At 39.7% G+C, this 22,053-nt stretch overlaps 1 protein-coding gene across 2 annotated transcripts in view; it reads right to left on the reverse strand.

The window, feature by feature from the left end:
- LOC146000500 (uncharacterized) overlaps positions 1-22,053 on the reverse strand; it is a 58,621-nt gene that overhangs the window by 12,270 nt on the left and 24,298 nt on the right. For both annotated transcript variants that reach the window (XM_083138229.1, XM_083138231.1), the window contains exons 4-5: positions 20,121-21,552; positions 8,627-8,807 (exon numbers count right to left, since the gene is read on the reverse strand). In XM_083138229.1, coding sequence (XP_082994355.1) covers positions 8,627-8,807; positions 20,121-21,552 — 1,613 coding nt within the window. The remainder of the gene's footprint in view (positions 1-8,626; positions 8,808-20,120; positions 21,553-22,053) is intronic.

Consider the following 22,053-nt stretch of genomic DNA (forward strand, 5'->3'; position numbering starts at 1 on the left):
AAGAAAAATATATTTTCAAAGTAGAAATGAGGGACGTAGAATTGACTGAAAAAAAATGATAGATAGTATCTTATACTATCTAAGATTTTCAAAGTGGCAACGATTAAGAATGTCTTCAGCAGAAAGAGTTATGAGTTATCAGCCGAGAAGTATATTCAACTTACCAAATTTCCAAATAGATGAAAAGATAGACAATAATAAATATGAGGCAGAAACTTGGATGCCTAGACAGGGTGGCTACAAACAAGCAGAAATGAAATTCCCTGACTTTTCCAGGTTTTCCAGGACAAAATTTACATTTTTCCCTGACAATTACAAACTAAACTAAATCGATGTTTTTTTTTTCAAATGGAAATAATAAACTCATACAGATCTACGTATGGTTTTGTTAAGTACCAATATTATCTTCTATGAAATTGACTTAATTTCTCAATTCTCTATGATTTGAATTCAAACTGCAAAATAGTGAATTTGGAAAATTATTACAATTCACAAGCTATGGAAGGAATACGGAATTTTGTCATACGCAGTAAGTTTAAAATAAAATACTTGATTATTTTTAAAGTTACGACTAAATGAGATAAGAGTAAAGAGTGAATGATTAAGAAATACAATTTGTAATTTATCAGTCTCCTTATACATTCTCGGTATTATACGTATGTTGATATTTTCACTAAGGTTTGGAACCCTCTGCTTGCAAAAACCATGAGTGCGGACTCATTTTTCAATGCATAAAGCTACTTCTCTCTTCTCTGTAAAGCAAACAACTCTTGCATATAAGTGAAACAATTGAATCGAACAAAATAAAGTGTCATATTTCCTTACATTATCAATGGGATTTCTGCTTCAGTACAGTATATCCAAGTGAAGTACTGTGAAACTGACAACATGCAGTTATACCATTAATGCTGACAAAAAGGGTATGTAGGTATTAGAAATTTAACGCAAGGAAATTATAGAATTGCATTGTATAGGTACCTCATTTAGCTAACCACACATTAAAACAGGAAAACACTAATAATAAAAGCTTCTGAAAGTTCATATACGAGGGGCATCCTGAAAAAAGCTCCAATGGTTCCTATACACAGCACTAGTGGTCGAAGAGCGACACACACACATGCAGGCAGGAAGAAGTGGCATGTAGCTGTAATCTGGCACAGTTGCAATGCAGCCGTTTTAGGACAGTTCTAGGTTAAAGATTGAAGCTCTCACACAGTCTCCCACCGACTGCGATGTAGCCTACATTGCATGCTCAGAATTTGGCACAGAGTCACCAGCAATCGTGTGAGGTGTGCAGACCGGACGTCGTGAGTGATAGTATGGTCAGACAATGGTGCAGACAATTCAGGGAAGGCCAATCGAATGTGCACAACCCCATACAGCTGAGTACACACGGGCCCTTTGCATCACTTCAGGTGAGAGATCTTGGACCACACTCCCTGAACAGCCCTGGCCTTGAATGTACCGACTTTCATCTATTTGCTTAACTGAAGAGGTTTCTCGCAGGACAAGGATTTGACAGCTACATTGCGGTAGAGATAGTTCCAGTCTTTGCTATCAGACATATACACCATGGACATACAAAATTTAGTGCCATGCTACGACAAATGCCAGAACAACAGTGGTGATTATGCCGAAAATTAGGTTAGGACTCACTGTTACTAATGCAATAAATTACAACTCATATACTTGTTTTATTTATACCTAATCGGCAGACTCTGATATTTTGTTATTTTTTTTTTCAAATTGGTGTATATTCTTATTTTTTTATTTTTTACTATACGGTGTTATTTTTCCCAAAATTCACATTTTCATTTTAGCGCATTTTCTGGCAAATATCTGAAATTATACCTTCATGGTGTTTTTTTGAGTTGTTAGTGTTACGTTTCCCAAAACTCGCGTTTTTGTTTTAGAACATTTATCTGCCAGATACACCGAAACTTAATACTCCATTGTGCTTTTAAACTATTATTTTAAATTGTAGGTCACATAGTCTACATATTTTCGTGACAGTTTGATATGTTGGAACAGATTTTTGAGGAAGTAAAAGTAAAGTGCTCCTCTGCACTTTTCCATGAAGGTGTATAGGGGTGTGGAGTTAGGGCCCCACACTTTCTTGATCACGGCTGATGGTGGGGGTGATGTGATCAGCACCATGCTCCTAGCTACCTATATCCCTCAAAGTTTCCTCAAGGTACCAGCTTCATATGATGCTGGATGGGTGCCGAAGCAGTTTGAATAGGTGGAAAACATCCGGGTTCTCCCCCAGGGGATCGACCCTGGGTCTCTTACATAGTAGTCAGATGCCCTAACGACTGAGCTGCATTATTACTGGCTCGACAAATGCCGATGGTGCGCACTTAGCTTGGTAATTCAAAACATATCTCGTGCGACAAATACGAAGATGTGGCTCCCGTGTGACGGTAGATACGTAATCGATCTCCTGTTAGAACCCTACCACTTTGCTCTGTGATGCAAATGGTTTTGATAGAAGTTGAAAAAATCGTGGGAAATACATGTGGCTGTCGGAATTATTCCATGTACGTATAACTCTATAGTTTACTCTTGAGTAAAATGTTGGAAAACTTGCCCGTTCTATGTACACAAACATGGCCTAGAAAAGAGAAGAATGTTGGATTTCATGGAATTTTTCCTTCTTTTAGGCCATTTCTTTTAAAAAAATCACTAAAAACGCCAACAATTCGCATTTTATGCCAAATTCGCAGTATTTCGATATTTCAAACGGGCGAAAAATGTGTCCAGACATCACTGCACATTCCTAAACATAACTTCACAGCAATTACCAGTTTTCATGGTTTTGGCGTTTGCGGTTCCCTACTAATCGGAAATTACTCTCTGGTCACCCCTTGTATAAATCAGTAGATGTAAAGTGAAAATTTAGCAGGGCTGGCAGAGGAAAGTCAATTCTTGAAGAAATTTATTTGCTTTTATGATTGAATGATTCGAGTAAATATGATATTAAAATATTTACTTCTTTATTATTAGTATTTTATTTCATAATATTGGACATTAACTTCAATCACTGAGAGATTAATGACCATCTCTCACGAGTTTAAACATACAGGACAGAGAGTGGCGTTAATTTCATTGCAATACTAGTGTTGCGGTAAATTTGAGGTTGCGAGCATGCACTTGCCAATTTTTATAACGTTCACCAATGCAGATTGATGTTTCACTTTTTCGTGATAGTATTCAATATATAACAGTTGGGCTGAAAAGTTCACAGGCTGACTCATAGATGGCGTTACTAGAATTAAATCCATGTGATTTTTACTTAGTACTAACCTTCAAAAGATACGTGTATAAATTTCACAGCTGCTGGATAATTAGTTCGTGAGATATAGCAATGTGAGTGAAGCAGCTTTTGTTATTGTGAAAAAATGGATAAAAAAGAATTTCGTGTGTTAATAAAGCATTGCTTTTTGGCGAAAAAAAATACTGTTGAAGCCAAGGCTTGGCTTGATAAACATTATTCGGACTCTGCACCAGGAAAATCAACCGTTGAGAAGTGGTTTGCTAAATTTAAATGAGGCGAAATGAGCATCGAAGACGATGCACGCAGTGGACGCCCCAAAGAGGCTGTTACCGACGAAAACATCAAAAAAGTCCACAAAATAATTTTAAATGATCGTAAAGTGAAGTTGATCGAGATAGCTGAGACTTTAAAAATATCAAAGGAACGTGTTGGACATATTGTGCATGAATATTTGAACATGCGAAAGCTGTGTGCAAAATGGGTGCCGCACGTGCTCACAATCGATCAAAAGCAACAACGTTTTGATGATTCGGAGCAATGTTTAGCGATATTCAAACGTACTAAACACGAATTTTTCCGTCGATATATTACAATGGATGAAACATGGCTGCATAACTACACTCCAGAGTCCAATCGACAGTCAGCCGAGTGGACTGCACGTGATGAACCGAATCCAAAGCGTGGAAAGATGCAACAGTCGGCTGGCAAGGTTATGGCATCAGTATTCTGGGATGCGCATGGTATTATATTCATCGATTACCTCAAAAAGGGCCAGACCATCAACAGCGATTATTACATAGCGTTGTTGGAGCGTTTAAAGGATGAAATCACGAAAAAACGGCCCCATCTGAAGAAGAAAAAAGTGCTGTTTCATCAAGACAATGCACCGTGTCACAAATCAATGAAAACGATGGCAAAATTATATGAATTAGACTACGAATTGCTTCCCCATCCACCATATTCTCCAGATCTGGGCCCCAGTGACTTTTTCCTGTTTGCAGACCTTAAAAGAATGCTCGCTGGAAAGAAATTTAGCACTGATGAAGAGGTAATCGCCGAAACTGAGGCCTATTTTGAGGCTAAAGAGAAATCGTACTATAAAAATGGCATCGAAAAATTGTATGACCGCTATAATCGTTGTATTGCCCTCAAAGGCAACTATATTGAATAATAAAATCGAATTTTGTCAAAAAAATATTTTTTACTATGTTAGCCTACGAACTTTTCAGCCCAACTGTTATCCCGTTTGGTTGGATTCTTATTTATATCTAAAAATAGTGCAATGTCATTGTAAACGTATGTTAACTTGTGCGAAACCAGTAATACGTCAGGATGATGGAAGAAAACCTTCGTAAGCACTGCTACATTAAATAAGGTGAAGTGAGCCAGAAGAGTAATAAAATTCCAGCAGCATATTTTCATTCTAAAGCTCTTCTTGTTTATGCATGCGATTTTTGTTGGATGTTGCAGTCCATGCAATTTCTGTCGCATGTTGTAGTGAGATACTTTGTCGGGTGGCGATATTCGACAAAAATAGTATGTATCAATAGAACCTATTTTTTCCCATGTTCCTTCAGTTTGCCCAACAAAATGCCTTACTATCGGACGGCGCCACAAGAAAAAATGATAATTCAATGCATTTTCCACGTAAAATTCAGAGGCTTAACCTTTACTCCCCCGATGATACCATATGGTATCATCAAAGTAAGGTCGTACTGGCCCGATGATACCATGGTGCTGATTACGAAATGAATGTGCTTTTTGGACCTTTGTACTCTTATGTTTGGGTGGAAACTCTCTGACAGAGGTCTGGAGCAAGCCTGGGAAATTCAATTCATATTGATAACCAACCTCGCCCCCTCTCCGCAACATATCAATGCCACATTTCCGAACAGAGTTTCACATTTTGGCTCATTATTCAACTTGTACGGCACCCAGGAATATGAAGAAACATGTTTCATTCTCTTTGGAAACGTCCATTCCTTGAAGAGAATACTAAGGTTTGCGCATTCTCCCCAAAATAGCGGAAGAAGAGGGGCAAACTTCAGATTTTTATGTTGTTTTTTTTCATTGAAATTCGGTGGTCGCGCCCCCCAAACCCTTCCTCGGTTCGGCGTTCTTAATTGTACACGGTTGCATGCTCTGATGTTTTAGCTGCAAAACAAAACTTATCCGAAGTAGATTGCTCTGATAGTGCCCAAGTTGTAACAATTTTCCTCCAAAAATGCAAATTACCTATTTCTTGTAAAAAAAACAATATCACATTTTAGCTTATTATTCAACTTGTATGGTACACAAGAACATGAAATATGTTTCATTCACTTGTGAAATGTCCATTCTTTGAAAAGAATACAAAATTCGCGCCTTCTCCCCAAAATAGATTGAGAAGAGGGGGCAAAGTCGAGATTCTTATTTTTTCCATTGAAATTCGGCGGTGGTGACCCCCAAACCCCCTTCCTCGGTTCGGCGTTCTGAGTTGTATACGGTTGCATGCTATGATGTTTTAGCTGAAAAACAAAACTTATCCGAAGTAGATTGCTCACATAGTGGTCGAGTTATAACAATTTTCCTCCAAAAATGCAAATTACCTATTTTTCGTAAAAAAAAAAAATCACATTTTGGCTTATTATTCAACTTGTATGGCACAAAAGAACATGAAATATGTTTAATTCTCTTGAGAAATGTCCATTCTTTGAAAAGAAAACTAAAGTTTGCGACCTCTCCCCAAAATAGCGAGGCAAGAAGGGGCAAACTACAGATTTTTACATTTTTTTTCCATTGAAATTAGGGGGGTCGTGCCCCCAAGCCCCCTTCCTCGGTCCGGCCTTCTGAATTGTGCACGGTTGCATGCTCTGATGTTTTAGCCGCAAAACAAGAGTTATCCGAAGTAGATTGCTCCCATAGTGCCCGAGTTATAACAATTATCTTCCAAAGAGTGTTCGAATTTAAAATTCCCGCGGAGTAGCCCGGGCGAGAGAAATTTCTCTCTCTCTCTCTCTCTCTCCTCCTGCCATCACTGGTTTCTGGCGCCGTGGTTGTGTTGCGCATAAAAGGGGTCTAAAAGTTGAGGCCGAAACTTGCGAACCAGATTTCCTGTTCCCGTGCAGAGTTCCATAACGATATCTTTAAATAAAAAAAAAATCAATGAAGACGAAATTCCCTGACATTTCCCTGACTTTTTTTGACACCTCAAATTCCCAGACTTTTCCCGGTTTTCCAGGTTTTCCAGGTCTGTCGCCACCCTGCTAGATCAGGGGAAATAGTTTGGACAAAAAAAATTCCATCCTTAAGGCGAGGAGATACAATTACGCACCAATTGTGCATTTATTTCAGTATCACCCGAATGGGCACTGCTACTAAAACAAACCCTGGGTATATCCAAGAGTATGAATTTCTCTCCATGTTGCAAGTGCAAACATTTTGTTATGTTGATTATTAAGCTGGACACGATGTTTGAAAAAAATGATGAATAATAATTTTCGGAATCCCATGTATTCCTTATGGGTAATCAACTTCAACATCAAGTTACGGCTAATCAAATGGAAGTTTCGACTTTTCCGCTGGTAAAATTTACCTTCAAACTGCCCTCTTCCCGTTGACATCTCTTTCTATTCCATCGGAAGTTTTATATTCACAAGAGAATGAATCAAATCACACTCCCATATGATCAATGCTTTTTCCCTTGCCTCCTGGCAGTGTTGCCAAACCTGATGGGCATAAAATAACTAAATTTCACCTTAAATGGAGTTAAAACTGACTCTCATGGAGCTAGATTTACGATGGCTGGATAAAGTGCCTTCTAGGGTAATGTTAGTTGTCAAAGGGGTGGGGCACTGCTATTATCGTTAACTCTAAATTGATGACAATTTATTCTTAGTTTTCAACATCTAGATCCGGCGGCATCGCCCATCTCAATAATCCACCGATGGTGGTATGAAATCGAAAGTAAAGAATTCCCTGACGACAATATTATGTCAATTTCACGTCTAACATTGCGCTATAAAGAAGTAGCTGGAGAGATAAGAGAGAGTGGGGCGACGCAGCCAATATAACAATATCATGTCAAGTGCAAAATGTATAATTATGACAAAAGATGGTCTATGTGGGTCGGAACCAGAGATGGCATCATAGTGGGGCACGGGGGGTGGGCGTCCCAGTTCACAGCCGAACGAGTGCACGAAAGATTGATTGATTGATTTAGTTTATTTTACTTCGCGTTTTGTGCCTCTTGTCTAAATTGTGAGGATGGGGATGAGTGATGAACAACTAAGCCCGAGTGGGATTCGAACCCGGGACCCTTGGCATCGCAGCACGATGTGCTAGCCACTTGGCCACAGGGTCCGGCTAGAGTGCACGAAAGAACCAGATCTGGCTCCAAGAGAGCTAAGTTGGCACACTGCCATGGATGGAAGGGCTTGGGAATACTCCCGTGGAAATTGTATCGCATGCCCTTAATGCCTAAATTTATAAAAGCACAGGTTATTAAGAAAGTAGGAGGAAGTAAAACTCAAAAATGGATTGACAAAAAGAGTGCACAGACATCAATTGGGAAAGCTAAAGAACAACTATAAAGGTCAGAGATTGAAGGTTGAGAAGAAAGAAGAGGAGTTGGATGATTTTTGGATGTTTCCAAGGTATACAGAGGCAGCACCAGGGCATGGGGAACCAGAGGCAGATGTAACTATACAAACGAGGAACATAGAGAACAGAGAATTTCGAAGATCTTCTAGATACAAGAAAGAACCAGATAGACTACAACTTACCTTTGGTAACAAGACCTATGAATGGTTCTTTTTGTTAGAGGGGGAGAATTGATAGAAGTTAAGAAAAAGATAAAGGATTTAAGAAGATATACTGTGAACAAGTCTAGTTGGAGATAAATGTGTTTTGTCTTTGTTGAATGTCTTTCATGTAGTTTTTATAACATGAAGTTATAAGTTAAATAAATGTTGTTTTGTTGGTTAATGTTTTGCCTAATTGAAGATTATTACATAAATATGTATAAATTCAATGGGATTTGGATTAATGGAAGTTGCAATTTTTCACATCTACGGAGAAAAATTCATGCAGAATTCACACATAATTACCGGAGCCAATAATTCATGCAAAATTCCTAGTCAATAGCCAACCTGATTAATCTCACATTGCATTTGAAGGAAATCAATCAAAGCAATTTTAAGGTGGCATTTAAAACATTAAAAATTTTGAAAAATACACTTGATGCAATTGTAGCAAGGTAGAGGTATTTTCTTGAAATTTATAGTAAGGCTGGATGAAATTCTACATATTTTGCACAAATAAAAGTCACCTAGAAACTAAACTATGGATATCATATAAACATTTACTTACGAAGCATGTCTCCTCTTCATGTGATTCCTGAATATTCCAAATTTTTGATTAGTATATCCACAAACTTTACATTTGTATGGGCCAGTATGCACATCTTTATCATGGAATTTAAGTGCACTTTTTTTGTAGAAAACTTCATTACATTTTGGGCATGAAAAAGTTGGTGCATCAGGATCAAAACCTGCAAAATGAATAATTTGAATTCCACATGCACACATATTTACAGGGATGTTTTTGTGTGGGAATATATTCATTACCCTAGACCTTTACTGGCCCTGGAGTGAAAAAAAAATCTAAGGCTGGAATTTTCCAGTTTGTTTTTGCATAAGAGCAGCTCTGGGCCTCACCCAACTTCTAAGAAATGGGTGCCTTGGGGTAATCCTGGAGAAGGGGGTAAAGGTGGCTGGAGCATGGTGCTGATGAAATCACCTCCTAAAATGGCTGAAATTGATAAATTGGCATAGTGCAATGTGCAGGGGTAGCTTTACCTTTTTATTCCCCTTCTTTAATAACACTGTACATCAATTAACTCTGATAAACTTACTATTCATTTTTCCACGTAAGTTTTTTTCAGTGATCGATTTCGCCACTCGTCTGGTGGCTTCGTCAGGCCTGAACTGTCTTGCTGCGGCTGGCATGGTTCCTTCTTCTTCTGCTTGCACTTGTGGCGGCGCTAGTTGATGCCGCCCTTTCACTTTTTGTCATTCTCGTGCGGGTGTAGAGCTTCCTTCTGTTGCCACTGCACAAGGCAGTTCCAGATCTTGTCGTCTGCTTTGGCAGAGCGGTGTTTGTTCGTGTGCACAAGTGGGCTTTTTTGTGAACGTTTGGGGTCTGTGTTTGGTTTCTTGTCACAGGGGAGGAGCAGGTTGGGTGGGTGTGCATATTCGTGATGGCGGGAATCCAGGTTTTATTTAGGGCCGTGGTATTGGTGTTGAGGCTGGCGGGCATGGTCACTATTGCATAGCTTTCTTTTGAAAACCTTTCTAGTGTGGATTTTGCTTGCATGATTATTTTTGAAGAGCCTATGCTGTGGTTTTCATCTATGAGGTGGCAAGAAAGGCTTGTTCTTCTCCTCCAAAGTTTGTGGTCAACATCATGCTCCTTGAGCCTTTCATCATGCCGGCACTTTGTCATCCCTACATACTTGCCTCCACATGCACAGGTGAACATGTAGATGCCACTTCTTGCATTGGGGTCGGTGTAATAAAGTTTGAAATGGGTTAGGTGGGGGGCTATGGAAGGAGGGTGCTGGTCTGCTATCTTCAAACTGTGTCTGGAAAGGACTTTTTGGATTTTTTTGGTTAGGTCAGGATGTCGGGGGAGGCCTTTCCATTTCCCTTCCATCTTTTCTTGCTGGTTGGAGGAGTTCCTGTCGGCTGTACCCATTGCTGATGCCAATGGAGATGATATGCTCAAATTCAGTTTGTAGGTCTTCGGGTTCCAAGGTGAGGTTGATGGCCCATTGGAAGAAGTTGAGCCAGATTTTTTTTTTCTTTTTTTGCCTTGCAGTGACCAGAAAGTTTGTGGATGTATTGTGTTCTGGAAATGAGTTTTCTAAACATATTGGTCTTGAATTTGCCATTTTTCCTGCTTATGGATATATCTAGGTAGTTTAGTGTGTTGTCTTTTTCTTTCTCTGGTGTGAAGTGAATGCTTGTGTGAGTCAAATTAAGCAATTGTACAGCTTCTTGTAATTGCTCAGGGTTTTTGCAAAGGAGGATGGAGTCGTCAGTATACTGCCTGTAGCCAATTCCAGAGAGGATGGGTGAAGACAAGACATTGGACTCTATTGCATTCATAACTATGTTGGAGAGGATAGAGGGTTTCCCATGGCTAGGCCTTCCTCTTCTTAGAACAATTGGCCTTCGAACTGAAGGGCAGAGGTTTCCAGGCAAACTTCCAGGAGGGAAATGATTAGTTCAGTTTCATACGGGCTTTTTGTGTTAGATAATAGCCACTTCCAGGTTTCACTTATGGCAAGGCTTCTTGGTATGGACTAGTACATTTCCTGGACGTCTATGCTGGTCATTTTTATGCTGTCAGCTCCCATGTATCCAGTGACCATTTCCTTTATTTCCTGGCTGTTTCGGACACAGTACCTCAGATGGTGGCTGTGTTCACTGATCTTCCGTTTTAGCCATTTTGCGAGTCGCTTTCCTGGATGTTTGAAGCTGGCGACTATTATACTGAGGGGGGGGGGGGGGGGGGAGGTTCCAGGTTTGTGGGTTTTTGGGATGTCATAGACTGCAGGGATATCTGGGTCATGAACATTTAGGTTCTTCCTCTCCTCCTCTGTTAAAAGGGGGGACGAGACGAGAGCTGTTTTCATTTTTTCGCGTATTTTGTTCAGGGGGGAGGAGTCAAGTGGTCTGGAACCTTCCGAGTTGAGTTTTCCTTTCATTTTCGCTGAGTAAGTTTCTGCCTGCGCAAGCGAACAAACACCGCTCCGCGAAAGCAGATGATGACAAGATCTGGAACCGGCTTGTGCAGTGCCAAAACCCTGAGGCGCAGCAACAGAAGGAAGCTCTACACCCACACGAGAACAACAAAAAGTGAAAGGGCTGCATCAACTAGCACCGCCACAAGTGCAAGCGGAAGAAGAAGGAACCACGCCAGCAGCAGCAAAACAGTTCACCAGACGAGTGGCGAAATAGATTGCTGTAAAAAACTTACGCGGAAAAATGAATAGTAAGTCTATCAGTGTTAATTACCTATCTCCGCGTAACCGCCAAACTGATATCTTTAGATACACTGTACATCAATCAATTCTCTTTCTGTTTCCTGCATGAAAGATTGTTTCTCTTAAAGATTTTGACCTCCAGAGTTCGAATGTGAAATTAGTTTTGCTGTATCACTCAAGGTTTTTTTCTGAAATACTGAACTTTCATCATGAAATTCACACATATAAGCCTTTCCAGCAAAATGTTAGAATGAGTCTCTTGTGATTATCACCTACAAATTTGTACTGTAGAAGAGCAGAATTTGGTTTTGGATAATTTGGTGTGAATATGGTTCTGGTGATTTGTTGGATGGTTAGTGCTTGGTGCAGGCATAGGTTGTAGTTTTGGCAGGATGAAGGGGATGAGTTGACACATTGACCTCTGAGGGCTAGGGAAAATGGATGGCTTTTTTGGTGTCGTAGGAGTGAGAGCTGGAATAGTGGAAATATTGGAGGCAGTTGGTCGGTTTCATATGTTTGGATGTCTCCAAGTGGTCTCCCACGAGGTAAATATCCACATATAGGATGGTCACTTGGTCTTTGGAGTTGAACCAGGTGAATTTGAGGGTGGTGAGGTTGTTCAGTTGGTTTAGGAAGATTGTGAGAGAGGGTGGATTGATTGAAATATATATCACTGATTTAAATCACTTTAAAGACATTATTTATACAATAATGTACATAAGGATTTTGTAGATATCAGAATCACTTTCTGTGAAAGTACATCACTCTCATAATCATTTAATGATGTTTATTAGGCTCTAAGAAAGGACATAAAATATATGTACTGATGGGGTGAAGCTCATACAAAAGGCAATTTAATATGTAAACTGTGAACACACAATTTTATCTTGATTCAAAAATCAATAATTTATATAGGCAATAATGGCAAACGCTTTGTGTAGAATAATGTACAAAATACAAATCATGTTATACTGTAAATAGAGTCATTATCATTAAACTGTACAAAACATGGCAGCTGATATTTTGCAAACTATCATTTAAAAAATTGTCACAATTAAACTACAAAGACTAAAAAATATTTTAAGTTACAATTATATAGTGCATCCAGAATGTTTCATTTTAAGTGAAGGAAAAGTTATTGAAATTATTAGTTTCATTAACACACTCAACAAACATTTCCATTGAAGGTCCATATCAGAAAAATAAAAAATATATATACGTATTTACCGTATTCTCGCGTCTATAAGTTGCACTTTTTTTCCCCCGAAAAGTGGACCAAAAAATGGGGTGCGGCTTATACACGCGAATGAAAAAAAGTGCAGCTACTGCTAGGATACTAAAATACGTACGTTGATTTGTTATCTTTATCACATAACAGATTCATTAACAGCAAATCCAACAACAATGCATCTGTAGCAGGCTTTGCAACAATATGATATCTTTAAATAATTTTTTCCAACAATATGATAATATCTTATCTTTGAACACGAATCATCCTTACGTTCGTATTGATCTGGAAACCATTCAGTAAAGTGAAGTTGTTAAAGAAGGTTGTGGGCCTGAGGTCAAGCTTGGTACTATCAAAGGGAGGATGTCTGGCAGAAGAATCAGCTACGATGCTCATTTTAAACTTCAAGCGATACGATATGCTGAAGGAAACGGCAACAGATCTGCAGCACGATATTACGATGTGGACGAGTCTAACATTCGTCGATGGAGAAATCAGAAGGAACAACTTGCTGCAACACGTAGCAAGAGAAAGACATTTCGTGGAAAAGGAGCCAAATTTCCACAGGTAGAAGAAGAAGTTTTGGCCTTTGTAAATGAGAGAAGAAGTGCTGGCTATGCTGTAACCGTAGACATGATACGTTTTCAAGCTCGTGAAGTAGCTTCAAAGTTAGACATCAGTCGTCAAGCTTTCTGAGCTAGTGCGGGATGGTGTTCACGTTTTATGCGTAGGAAAAGTTTATCGCTTCGCGGTAGGACAACAATTGCTCAACATTTTCCTGCAGACTTTGATCAGAAAATTGTTAAATTTCACAAGTACGTGATTCGAATGCAAAAGTCCAATGATTATAGCTTGTCTCAGATCGGTAACGTGGATGAAACACCTATTTACTGGGACATGCCTATGTCCAGCACAGTTGCACCGAGAGGCTCGCACACCGTATCGATCAAGACCACTGGTGGAGAGAAACAACGATGCACTGTAATGTTGTGTGTTCTTGCGGATGGAAGGAAACTGCCACCGCATGTTGTGCTGAAGCGTAAGAATGTGCCAAAAGAGGCATTTCCGCTGGGTATTATCATACGTGCCCAGCAGAAAGGATGGATGGAAGAAGAACTGGTATTGGACTGGATAGACAAAGTGTGGAATAGAAGGTCTGGTGCATTGCTGAAGCAAAAGAGTTTGCTGGTGTGGGACAGCTTTCGTGGTCACCTAACCGACAGAATACAGACAAAATTCCAACAGTTGAAAACGGATGTAGCTGTGATTCCTGGGGGTCTGACGTCTGTACTGCAGCCCCTAGACGTTTGTGTAATTCGCTCGTTTAAAGCTGCGTTCCGGCGTCTGTATAATGACTGGATTAGTGCAGGAAACCACGAGCTTACAGCAACAGGAAAGATCAAACGTCCGACTGTCAAGCAAGTGTGTGAATGGATTCTGGCAGCATGGGAAAGTGTAAAGTCGGAGGCAGTTTTGAAGGGTTTTCTGAAAGGCAGCATATCCAATGCCCTAGATGGTACTCAGGATGAAATGTTGTGAGATGATGATGTTAGTGATGAAGATGACAATACCTCTTGTGCAGAAAATATTTCAACGAGTAGCAGCAACGACAGTGAATAAGGGCTTTGAGGACTCAAACTGAATGATACGGTATTAAAATGTAGATCATTGCGCTAAAATAAAGGTTAAAATACTTTTAAAATACTTACTTGAAATTGGCTACCTACGCAAAAAAAAAAAAAAAAGTTGTGCGACTTATACACGAGAAATTTTATTTTCCTGAAATCTAAGGCCAAAAAAGGGGGTGCGGCTTATACACGCGTGCGGCTAATAAGACGCGAGAATACGGTACATATAATATTTTATTTGCTTTAATCAAACCGTTCAAATATTTTACAGGGTCATTTAACAGAAAAAGCCTTTCTATAAAAAACATACGGTGCAAAAAACCATACAAGTAATTGGTTTAAGATTGTATGTAATTTTGCTTTCCGCTCCTCATTTGTTTTTATTTTACTCCCGCTGGGAACTTCCTCTTTAGAAAATGGAATTCTGGGAGCATGACTTTAGGCATGGTGCATGTCAGCTTGCAACAGTGAGATATACTCAGATATAGGCATTTGTGTAATTCATCAGTATGTGCAAACATGTTACCATTATTGAATATATTATAATACCGGGTTTTCGTAAATGATTGTCGGGGTTTCCTCATTGTTGTAACCGATTTGGGTGAATGACACGGTGAACACAAATGCACGATATTCTTGAGAAACTCAACAAGTTTTGTTCCTTATTTGTTTCATAGACCTCTGTTTCCAGATTCTGCCGCTAGGCGGCAGTTTTCCAAAATGGCGGATATTGCTAGTGAGAAGGCGTTCTGTGTCCTTGAATATCACGCAACGAGGTCCGTTACAGTTGTGCAGCGACATTTTCGTGCGCGATATCGGAAAGATGCACCATCAGACAATTCGATTAGAAGGTGGTATGCGCAGTTCAAGGAAAAAGGTTGCATTTGCAAAAACAAAAGCAGTGGTCGACCATCAGTGCCGGAACATGATGTGGAGCGTGTTCGTGAAACCTATCTACGGAGCCCGAAGAAATCGATTCCTGCTGGATCCAAGGAACTAAACATACCGAAGACAACATTATGGAGTGTTCTACGAAAACGGCTCAACATGAAACCATACCGCCTAAGTCTGCATCAAAAGCTAACACTTAACGACCGTCGTGTACGGGAAACGTTCGCCAGCGATATGCAAAATCTCATGACTGACGATGACAATTTCATCGAGAATTTCGTTTCCACTGACGAGGCGACATTCCACTAAGTGGAAAAGTAAACACACACAATGTGCGCATATGGGGAACGGAAAATCCTCATCAGTTTGTTGAATTGGTTCGGGACTCGCCTAAAGTGAATGTTTTTTGTGCTGTGTCACGAGAAAAGGTGTACGGTCCATTCTTCTTCATGGAGAAAACAGTTACAGGATTGACATTCCTGGATATGTTGAATGAGTGGCTATTTCCTCAAGTGGAAGAAGATTCTAACACCTTCATCATTCAATTGGATGGAGCCCCACCTCATTTCCACTGTGAAGTGCGATCATTGCTCAACAGAAAATTACCAAAACGTTGGATTGGGCGCGGGAGTGATGAGGATGAAAACCTTTTATCATGGCCGCCTCGTTCCCCTGACCTTTCTCCTTGCGATTTTTTTCTCTGGGGATACGTAAAGGATACCGTTTACTATCCTCCATTACCCGCTACCATCGAGGAACTGAAAACACACATAACGAATTCCATCAACAGTGTTACACGTGATATGCTATCCCGAGTGTGGCAGGAAATGGACTATCGCTTAGATATCTGCAGGATATCGCGAGGCGAGCACATGGAACATTTGTGACTGTCATAAAAACTTGGTGAGTTTTCTAACATTTTGCAAAAAATTGCATGTGTCTACCTTTATTACGTAAAGTACAGTGCTTGTTTGTAACCCCGACAATCATTTACGAAAACCCTGTATGTTAACCGCATTAAAGGATCTGTATTAAAACACAATTATTGTTACTGTGTCCGTGGATCCAGCTCAATGGAAGTGTCCAACATGGTGCAAGCCCCAGAGGGAAAGGCAACATAATTTTAAGTGTGTTTCAAAAATATATATATTTAAATAAAAATCATTATTATTATCCACCCTGGTTCAGCATGTATCCAAATGAGGAAGATGTCATCTATTCAATGATGTTGATGTCTGCGACGCATCTTATATTGAAAAAGATAAGGGTGCTTGGAAATTCCATTTACAAACTCTTAGGGCTACTAGAGAGGACTGAGTAGACAATATTTGGAATAGGAACCCATGTCCGGAAACGTACCGTTTTTCGTGCTACAACTATGACAATGTGTCGTATGTGCCTGTGTTGGTATGCAACTGGGTAGGCAGTACATGACGTCAGAAGATCACCTGATGGCACATGACGTCTATCCTGCCGTGGTATTCTACCTGGAGCCCCATTCACGTGCCTGTGCGTCTCCGATGAACATGTTGAGTACACGTTTGCAGAATACACGGACATGATCCTTGTGTATGGTGCAGCGGAAGGTAATGAAAGAGCAGCTTGTCGGCTGTATCAAGAGCGTTATCAACAACATGCGACTTTATCGCATACTTTCTTTTTGCCAGCATTACGCAATGGCTCCAAGAACGAGGTGCCTTCACCGCCAACAGGAAGGACTGTGGTGCTCCAAAGAGACGCCGGATGCCCGAATTGGAAGAGGCTGTACTGCACCACGTTGAACAGGACCCGTCAACAAGTACGCAAACAATTGCACGTGCAATGGGTGTTTCTCGCAGAATCTGCATGAGCAACAACACATCCTTGCCACCACCAAAGGGTACAGGCTTTGAGACCAGCCAATTTCGTACGACGTGTTAACTTCTGCACGTGGTTTCTGCACCACTGCATCGACGAGCCCCAGTTTCCGCATTGAGTTCTGTTCACAGATGAATGTAAATTCACTAGGGAGTGTGTTCTCAATTCTCGAAACAGCCATGTCTGGACAGACGAAAACCCTCATACCTATCTACGTGTGGGCAGGTATTCTGGACGGTCATGTGATCGGGCAGTACCTTTTTCCAGCCAGGCTAACGTGTGCCACTTACTTGATCTTCCTTCAGGAAGTATTGGCCCTGTTCTTGGATTGTGTGCCATTGAACGCCCGTCAGGAACTGTGGATTTAGTACGATAATGCACCGCCTCACTTTACACTTGAAGTTCGGAGACATCTTAACCGAAGATTCGGGCAAAGATGAATAGGCCGAGGTGGTCCATCCGCGTGGCCCCCACGATCGCCGGATTTAACACCATTGGACTATTTCTTGTGGGGTCATATGGAGAGTATGATGTACAAGACTCCTGTAGAGACAGAGGAAGAACTGCTGGAACGAGTTATGGTCGTTTCACAAGAGATTGACGGGACACCAGGTGTGATGGAGCGAGTGTACCGGAACATGATTCATCGGTACAATGTGTGCAACGACGTTGGTGGTCGTCACATCGAGCCACTGTTGTAGTTGAGCAGTGCCGTATGCAACACATCCAGAGCAGAAGACATAAACAAATTGTTGCGTTCCATTGTCGACACAAGTGTTATTGTGATTAATGAATAGTACGTTTCTATTTGTTCCCTTGGCATTGCTACCAAATAAATTTGTTTGTATTATGTATTGAGTCACACGTCATTCAATTCTGTACCTTACATTTGACATGGTTGTAATAAATGATTACACTTTAGGTCATCAGGTGATCTTCTGACGTCATGTACTGCCTACCCGGTTACATACCAACACAGGCACATATGACACATTGTCATCCGGACATGGGTTCCTATTCCAAATATTGACTACTCAGTCCCCTCTACTAGCCCTAGGAGTTTGTACGGGGAATTTCCGAGCACCCTGTAGATATAAGAAATTGAAAAGTGGAAGATGATGGCAACCTTGAACCCTTAAGGGTTAGTTTACTAAGAAAGTTTAATTACTTCCTCCCTAGGATGATTTGGACTTGAGCTCCAATGATGAATTTAACCTGCCGAGCATGTTTAAGTCTGGAATTAGCATTTAGCTGAGAGAGGATATTCTTCCTTCTACCAACTGAGCCTTGGTTATCAACATGGCTGTTTCATGTTTGTAGACTTCTACATTTTAGACATTCCTTTCTGGCTCTTAAGTCTTAAGGCACGTGCAGAGATTCTTTTCTGAGATAAACAGTGAATAATTTCTGTGTTACAGTGGAACCTCGATTTTATGTTTTGCAGGGGAGCAAATTGTAAAAACCTAATATGCAGGAAAAAGTAAAACTTCATAACATTTTGCTATGTTGGGGGCCATTAAGATTGAATGTATAACGCAGGAAAATGTAAAATCTGGGTTTCACTGTAGCAACAATGATTCGAGTTATTGCTTTTCCCTGCCTTCATGAAGTGAAATAGAACAAATTTGACTTGAACAATAGAGCTTATTCAATTTGTTGATACATCTTCTAAGCTCATCAACAATAAACAACTTGACTTGAACAATAGAGCTCATTCTATTTGTTGATAGATCTTCTAAGCTCATCAACAGTAAACAACAAGAATTTTCAATTCCAATTGTACCATTGTTGACCAGCATCTGTTTCTTGGATTGAATTATTGATAATAACTACCTGTTGAATTTCTGGTATTATTATTTGAAATTACAACATTGCTCTGCAAGTATTGCCAGTCTTGATATAAAAATTTCAGGAGCACATATAGAAAAAATTGTAGAGCCTGCATATTACTGTTGCAAGGAGGCAGCCTGAGTTACTCATCACTATGCTATGTCGGAAACTATTTTTTCTTTTTTACCATGTAAGTAGTGCTATAAACGGAGGAGACTTTGGAATAGTTAAATATTGTATTTGCCGGAGTACGAGATACATTTTCTCCTTTTTAAAAATACACCTGATAAACAGGGTGCACCTTATATGCTGATGCTCATGTTGCACCATCAGGAAGAAGGAAAAGGCCTAACATTCCATAAGTTTGTAAATGGGTCAAAGCTTCATGGAAACTATAATAACTAAGACAGTGGTTAAATCATTTAAGAAATGTGGCATTAGTAATGTACTGGATGGTTGTATTGGTATTCAAAAAAGATACACGAAAACCATTAACAGATTTTTCATGCTTCTATGGCTTGGAGCCTAGAGTAGAAGAAGATGACATACACATGTTTCAAAAAACAGAAGTGTGCTAACATTGGTTGTTTTTCCATTACATGTAATTTAACTTTGAATGGTAGTGGTTCCTGGTAAAATTAACATCAGGTATTATGCCGTTACTGACAGACAACATGCAAGTATGTTCATGAGGATATAGAGGCACAAATAGATGAGGATGAACATTGCACAGCATTGCAAAATTTGGTATATTGATTTTAACAGGGCAGAGAAATGCTGGAAGTTCCTGTGAGCAGGAAGAACTTTTCATGTCCATTAGAAAGGAGCTGAATGGAAAGATTCTGGAATTACAGATTTCAAGTTGATAGGGTTACACATTGTCTGCAGAAAAAGAGCACAAACTCAACCTTTACAAAATTAATCAACCCTCACTAACCCTAAAAACTATTGGGCATCAATGATACTGAAGTTATGAATATTCTGATTTTATAAAATCAGAATTTGATTCATATATAACTCTGCAGAAACAGGAGTTGGAGTCGCTATTGTTGCAGACCCCAACCACTTAAACAACCATATTATATTATTTTACATTGACAAAAAGTGGTTATACAAACACAAGAGACATGTATAGAGAGTTATTTAGAAAGGCCAGTCCGCTGCAAGAAATAATGACCTTCAATCCAATAAATTAAATTATTTAAGGTCAAATTTCAAAATGTGTAGCTTTATCTTAGTTGAGTTCATAGTATTCAAAGTCCATATTTGGGAGGGAAAAAAACTCGTTCCTGATTTATTTTTAGGTTTGTCTACCCCTGTATTTATTGTGCACTAAAAGCTTAATTTCAACATTATCGTATAATACTAAAAGATACATACCTTCATCTTTATTTATTAGAACTTTTTGAAATTCTCTGTTTCTTAATGTACACACAATAAAATTCTGTGAATTGTCAACAAATGAAGGACTCTCCTGTGATGTTGAAGGATTACATGAAAGGTTAATCATGGGTGTATCAGACAAAGCACCTGAGTACATGTTAACATACTTTTCTGCATTTGGTTCTTGACTGACAGGCTTTGAAGATTCCTCAATATTCTGCATTCTAGGAGAGAGGGAGTGGGTACCAGATTTACTTTGTTTTACAATACGTGATATTACAGGGATCCCAAGCTTTCGTCCTGTTTCCAAAGCTGACACACCCAAAGAATTAGTTTTAGGTGTAGAATTCTGTGCAGTGGTTACTGAATGGTGAATCATTGTAGCCACTTTTGGAACTGTTTGGGATTCGGATTGCACAGGAGAAGTTTTGCTAGTTGCTGCTGTTAAAATGCTACCCATATCCTGTTCATCTGAATCTGGTAATCCACAAATGTTCAATGTTCCAGCAGGCAGCTGTGGTGTATTAACTGAAACCAACTTTGGCAACTTTCTGGGAACTGACGCTCCAGGAAGGCCTGGGTTTTCATGTGTATTAACTGAACCCAACTTTGGCAACTTTCTGGGAACTGACGCTCCAGGAAGGCCTGGGTTTTCATGTGTATTAACTGAACCCAACTTTGGCAACTTTCTGGGAACTGACGCTCCAGGAAGGCCTGGGTTTTCATGTGTATTAACTGAACCCAACTTTGGCAACTTTCTGGGAACTGACGCTCCAGGAAGGCCTGGGTTTTCATGTGTATTAACTGAACCCAACTTTGGCAACTTTCTGGGAACTGACGCTCCAGGAAGGCCTGGGTTTTCATGTGTATTAACTGAACCCAACTTTGGCAACTTTCTGGGAACTGACGCTCCAGGAAGGCCTGGGTTTTCATGTGTATTAACTGAACCCAACTTTGGCAACTTTCTGGGAACTGACGCTCCAGGAAGGCCTGGGTTTTCATGTGTATTTTCAACTGGCAGATGGTTATCAAATGAAGATTTGATTATGTCACTTCCTGATTGATATGGAGCACATGATGATGTCTCATTTGTTGATGAAGCACCTGGTGAGTCTTCATATAGTCCCAAGGGTTCAGGGCATTGTGCTGACAAACATTTTACAGCAACTACTTTTTGTTCAGTGCTTAACTCAAGCATATCTTCTAGAGGTTCTACATCCAAAAGCACCAGAGAATTTTCTGCGAAGATTTTGCCAGAGGCACCCTCATTGATTACATTCCTTTTCTGTGGACTTTTTGTGGATATTTTCTTCTTGCACGGAATCACTATGTTTGATTCCTGAGGTTTCTGTTGTATCAAAGCTGTATCATCACCACCTGAACAACAGGACTGCTCATGTATTTTTGGTGATGTTTGAGTTGATGAATCCTGAAAGTGAAAATTATCATTAGCGAAGTACACATTATTTTAATGAATAGTCACATGAAAGACAATGTATAATTACAAAATGAATTTCATTTTTTAAGAAAACATTCATAACTGACAATTACTTCTCTGATTTTTTTTGTATGTACCTATTGCTTGCATTGTAGAATTATTTCTCTTACAAGTACACAAACACAATTCTTACTGTTACATTTCAGAAGAACACATGCTCCCAGACACATTGTGTTTATGTGCTTGTAAAAACCATAAACTGCAAGATAAACTTTTCCCTGATGTTCAGTTATTTCAATATCAAGCATAAATCCAGCAACGTTCTTTATCTTTTTAACTAATAACCAAATGTAAAATTGTAAAATAAGAAAATAAAAAAATATTGCAAGTACATAACTTTAATATAGTAAAAAGTGCTCCCCTGTGCATAGCACCACGCCATGAAGGCATATAGGGGGTGTGGGGGTAACGCCCCACACTTTCTTGATCCGG

The sequence above is a fragment of the Lepisma saccharinum genome, chromosome 16 (genome assembly GCF_977018435.1).
Source record: "Lepisma saccharinum chromosome 16, izLepSacc3.1, whole genome shotgun sequence".
NCBI classification, from domain to species: Eukaryota; Metazoa; Arthropoda; class Insecta; order Zygentoma; family Lepismatidae; genus Lepisma; species Lepisma saccharinum.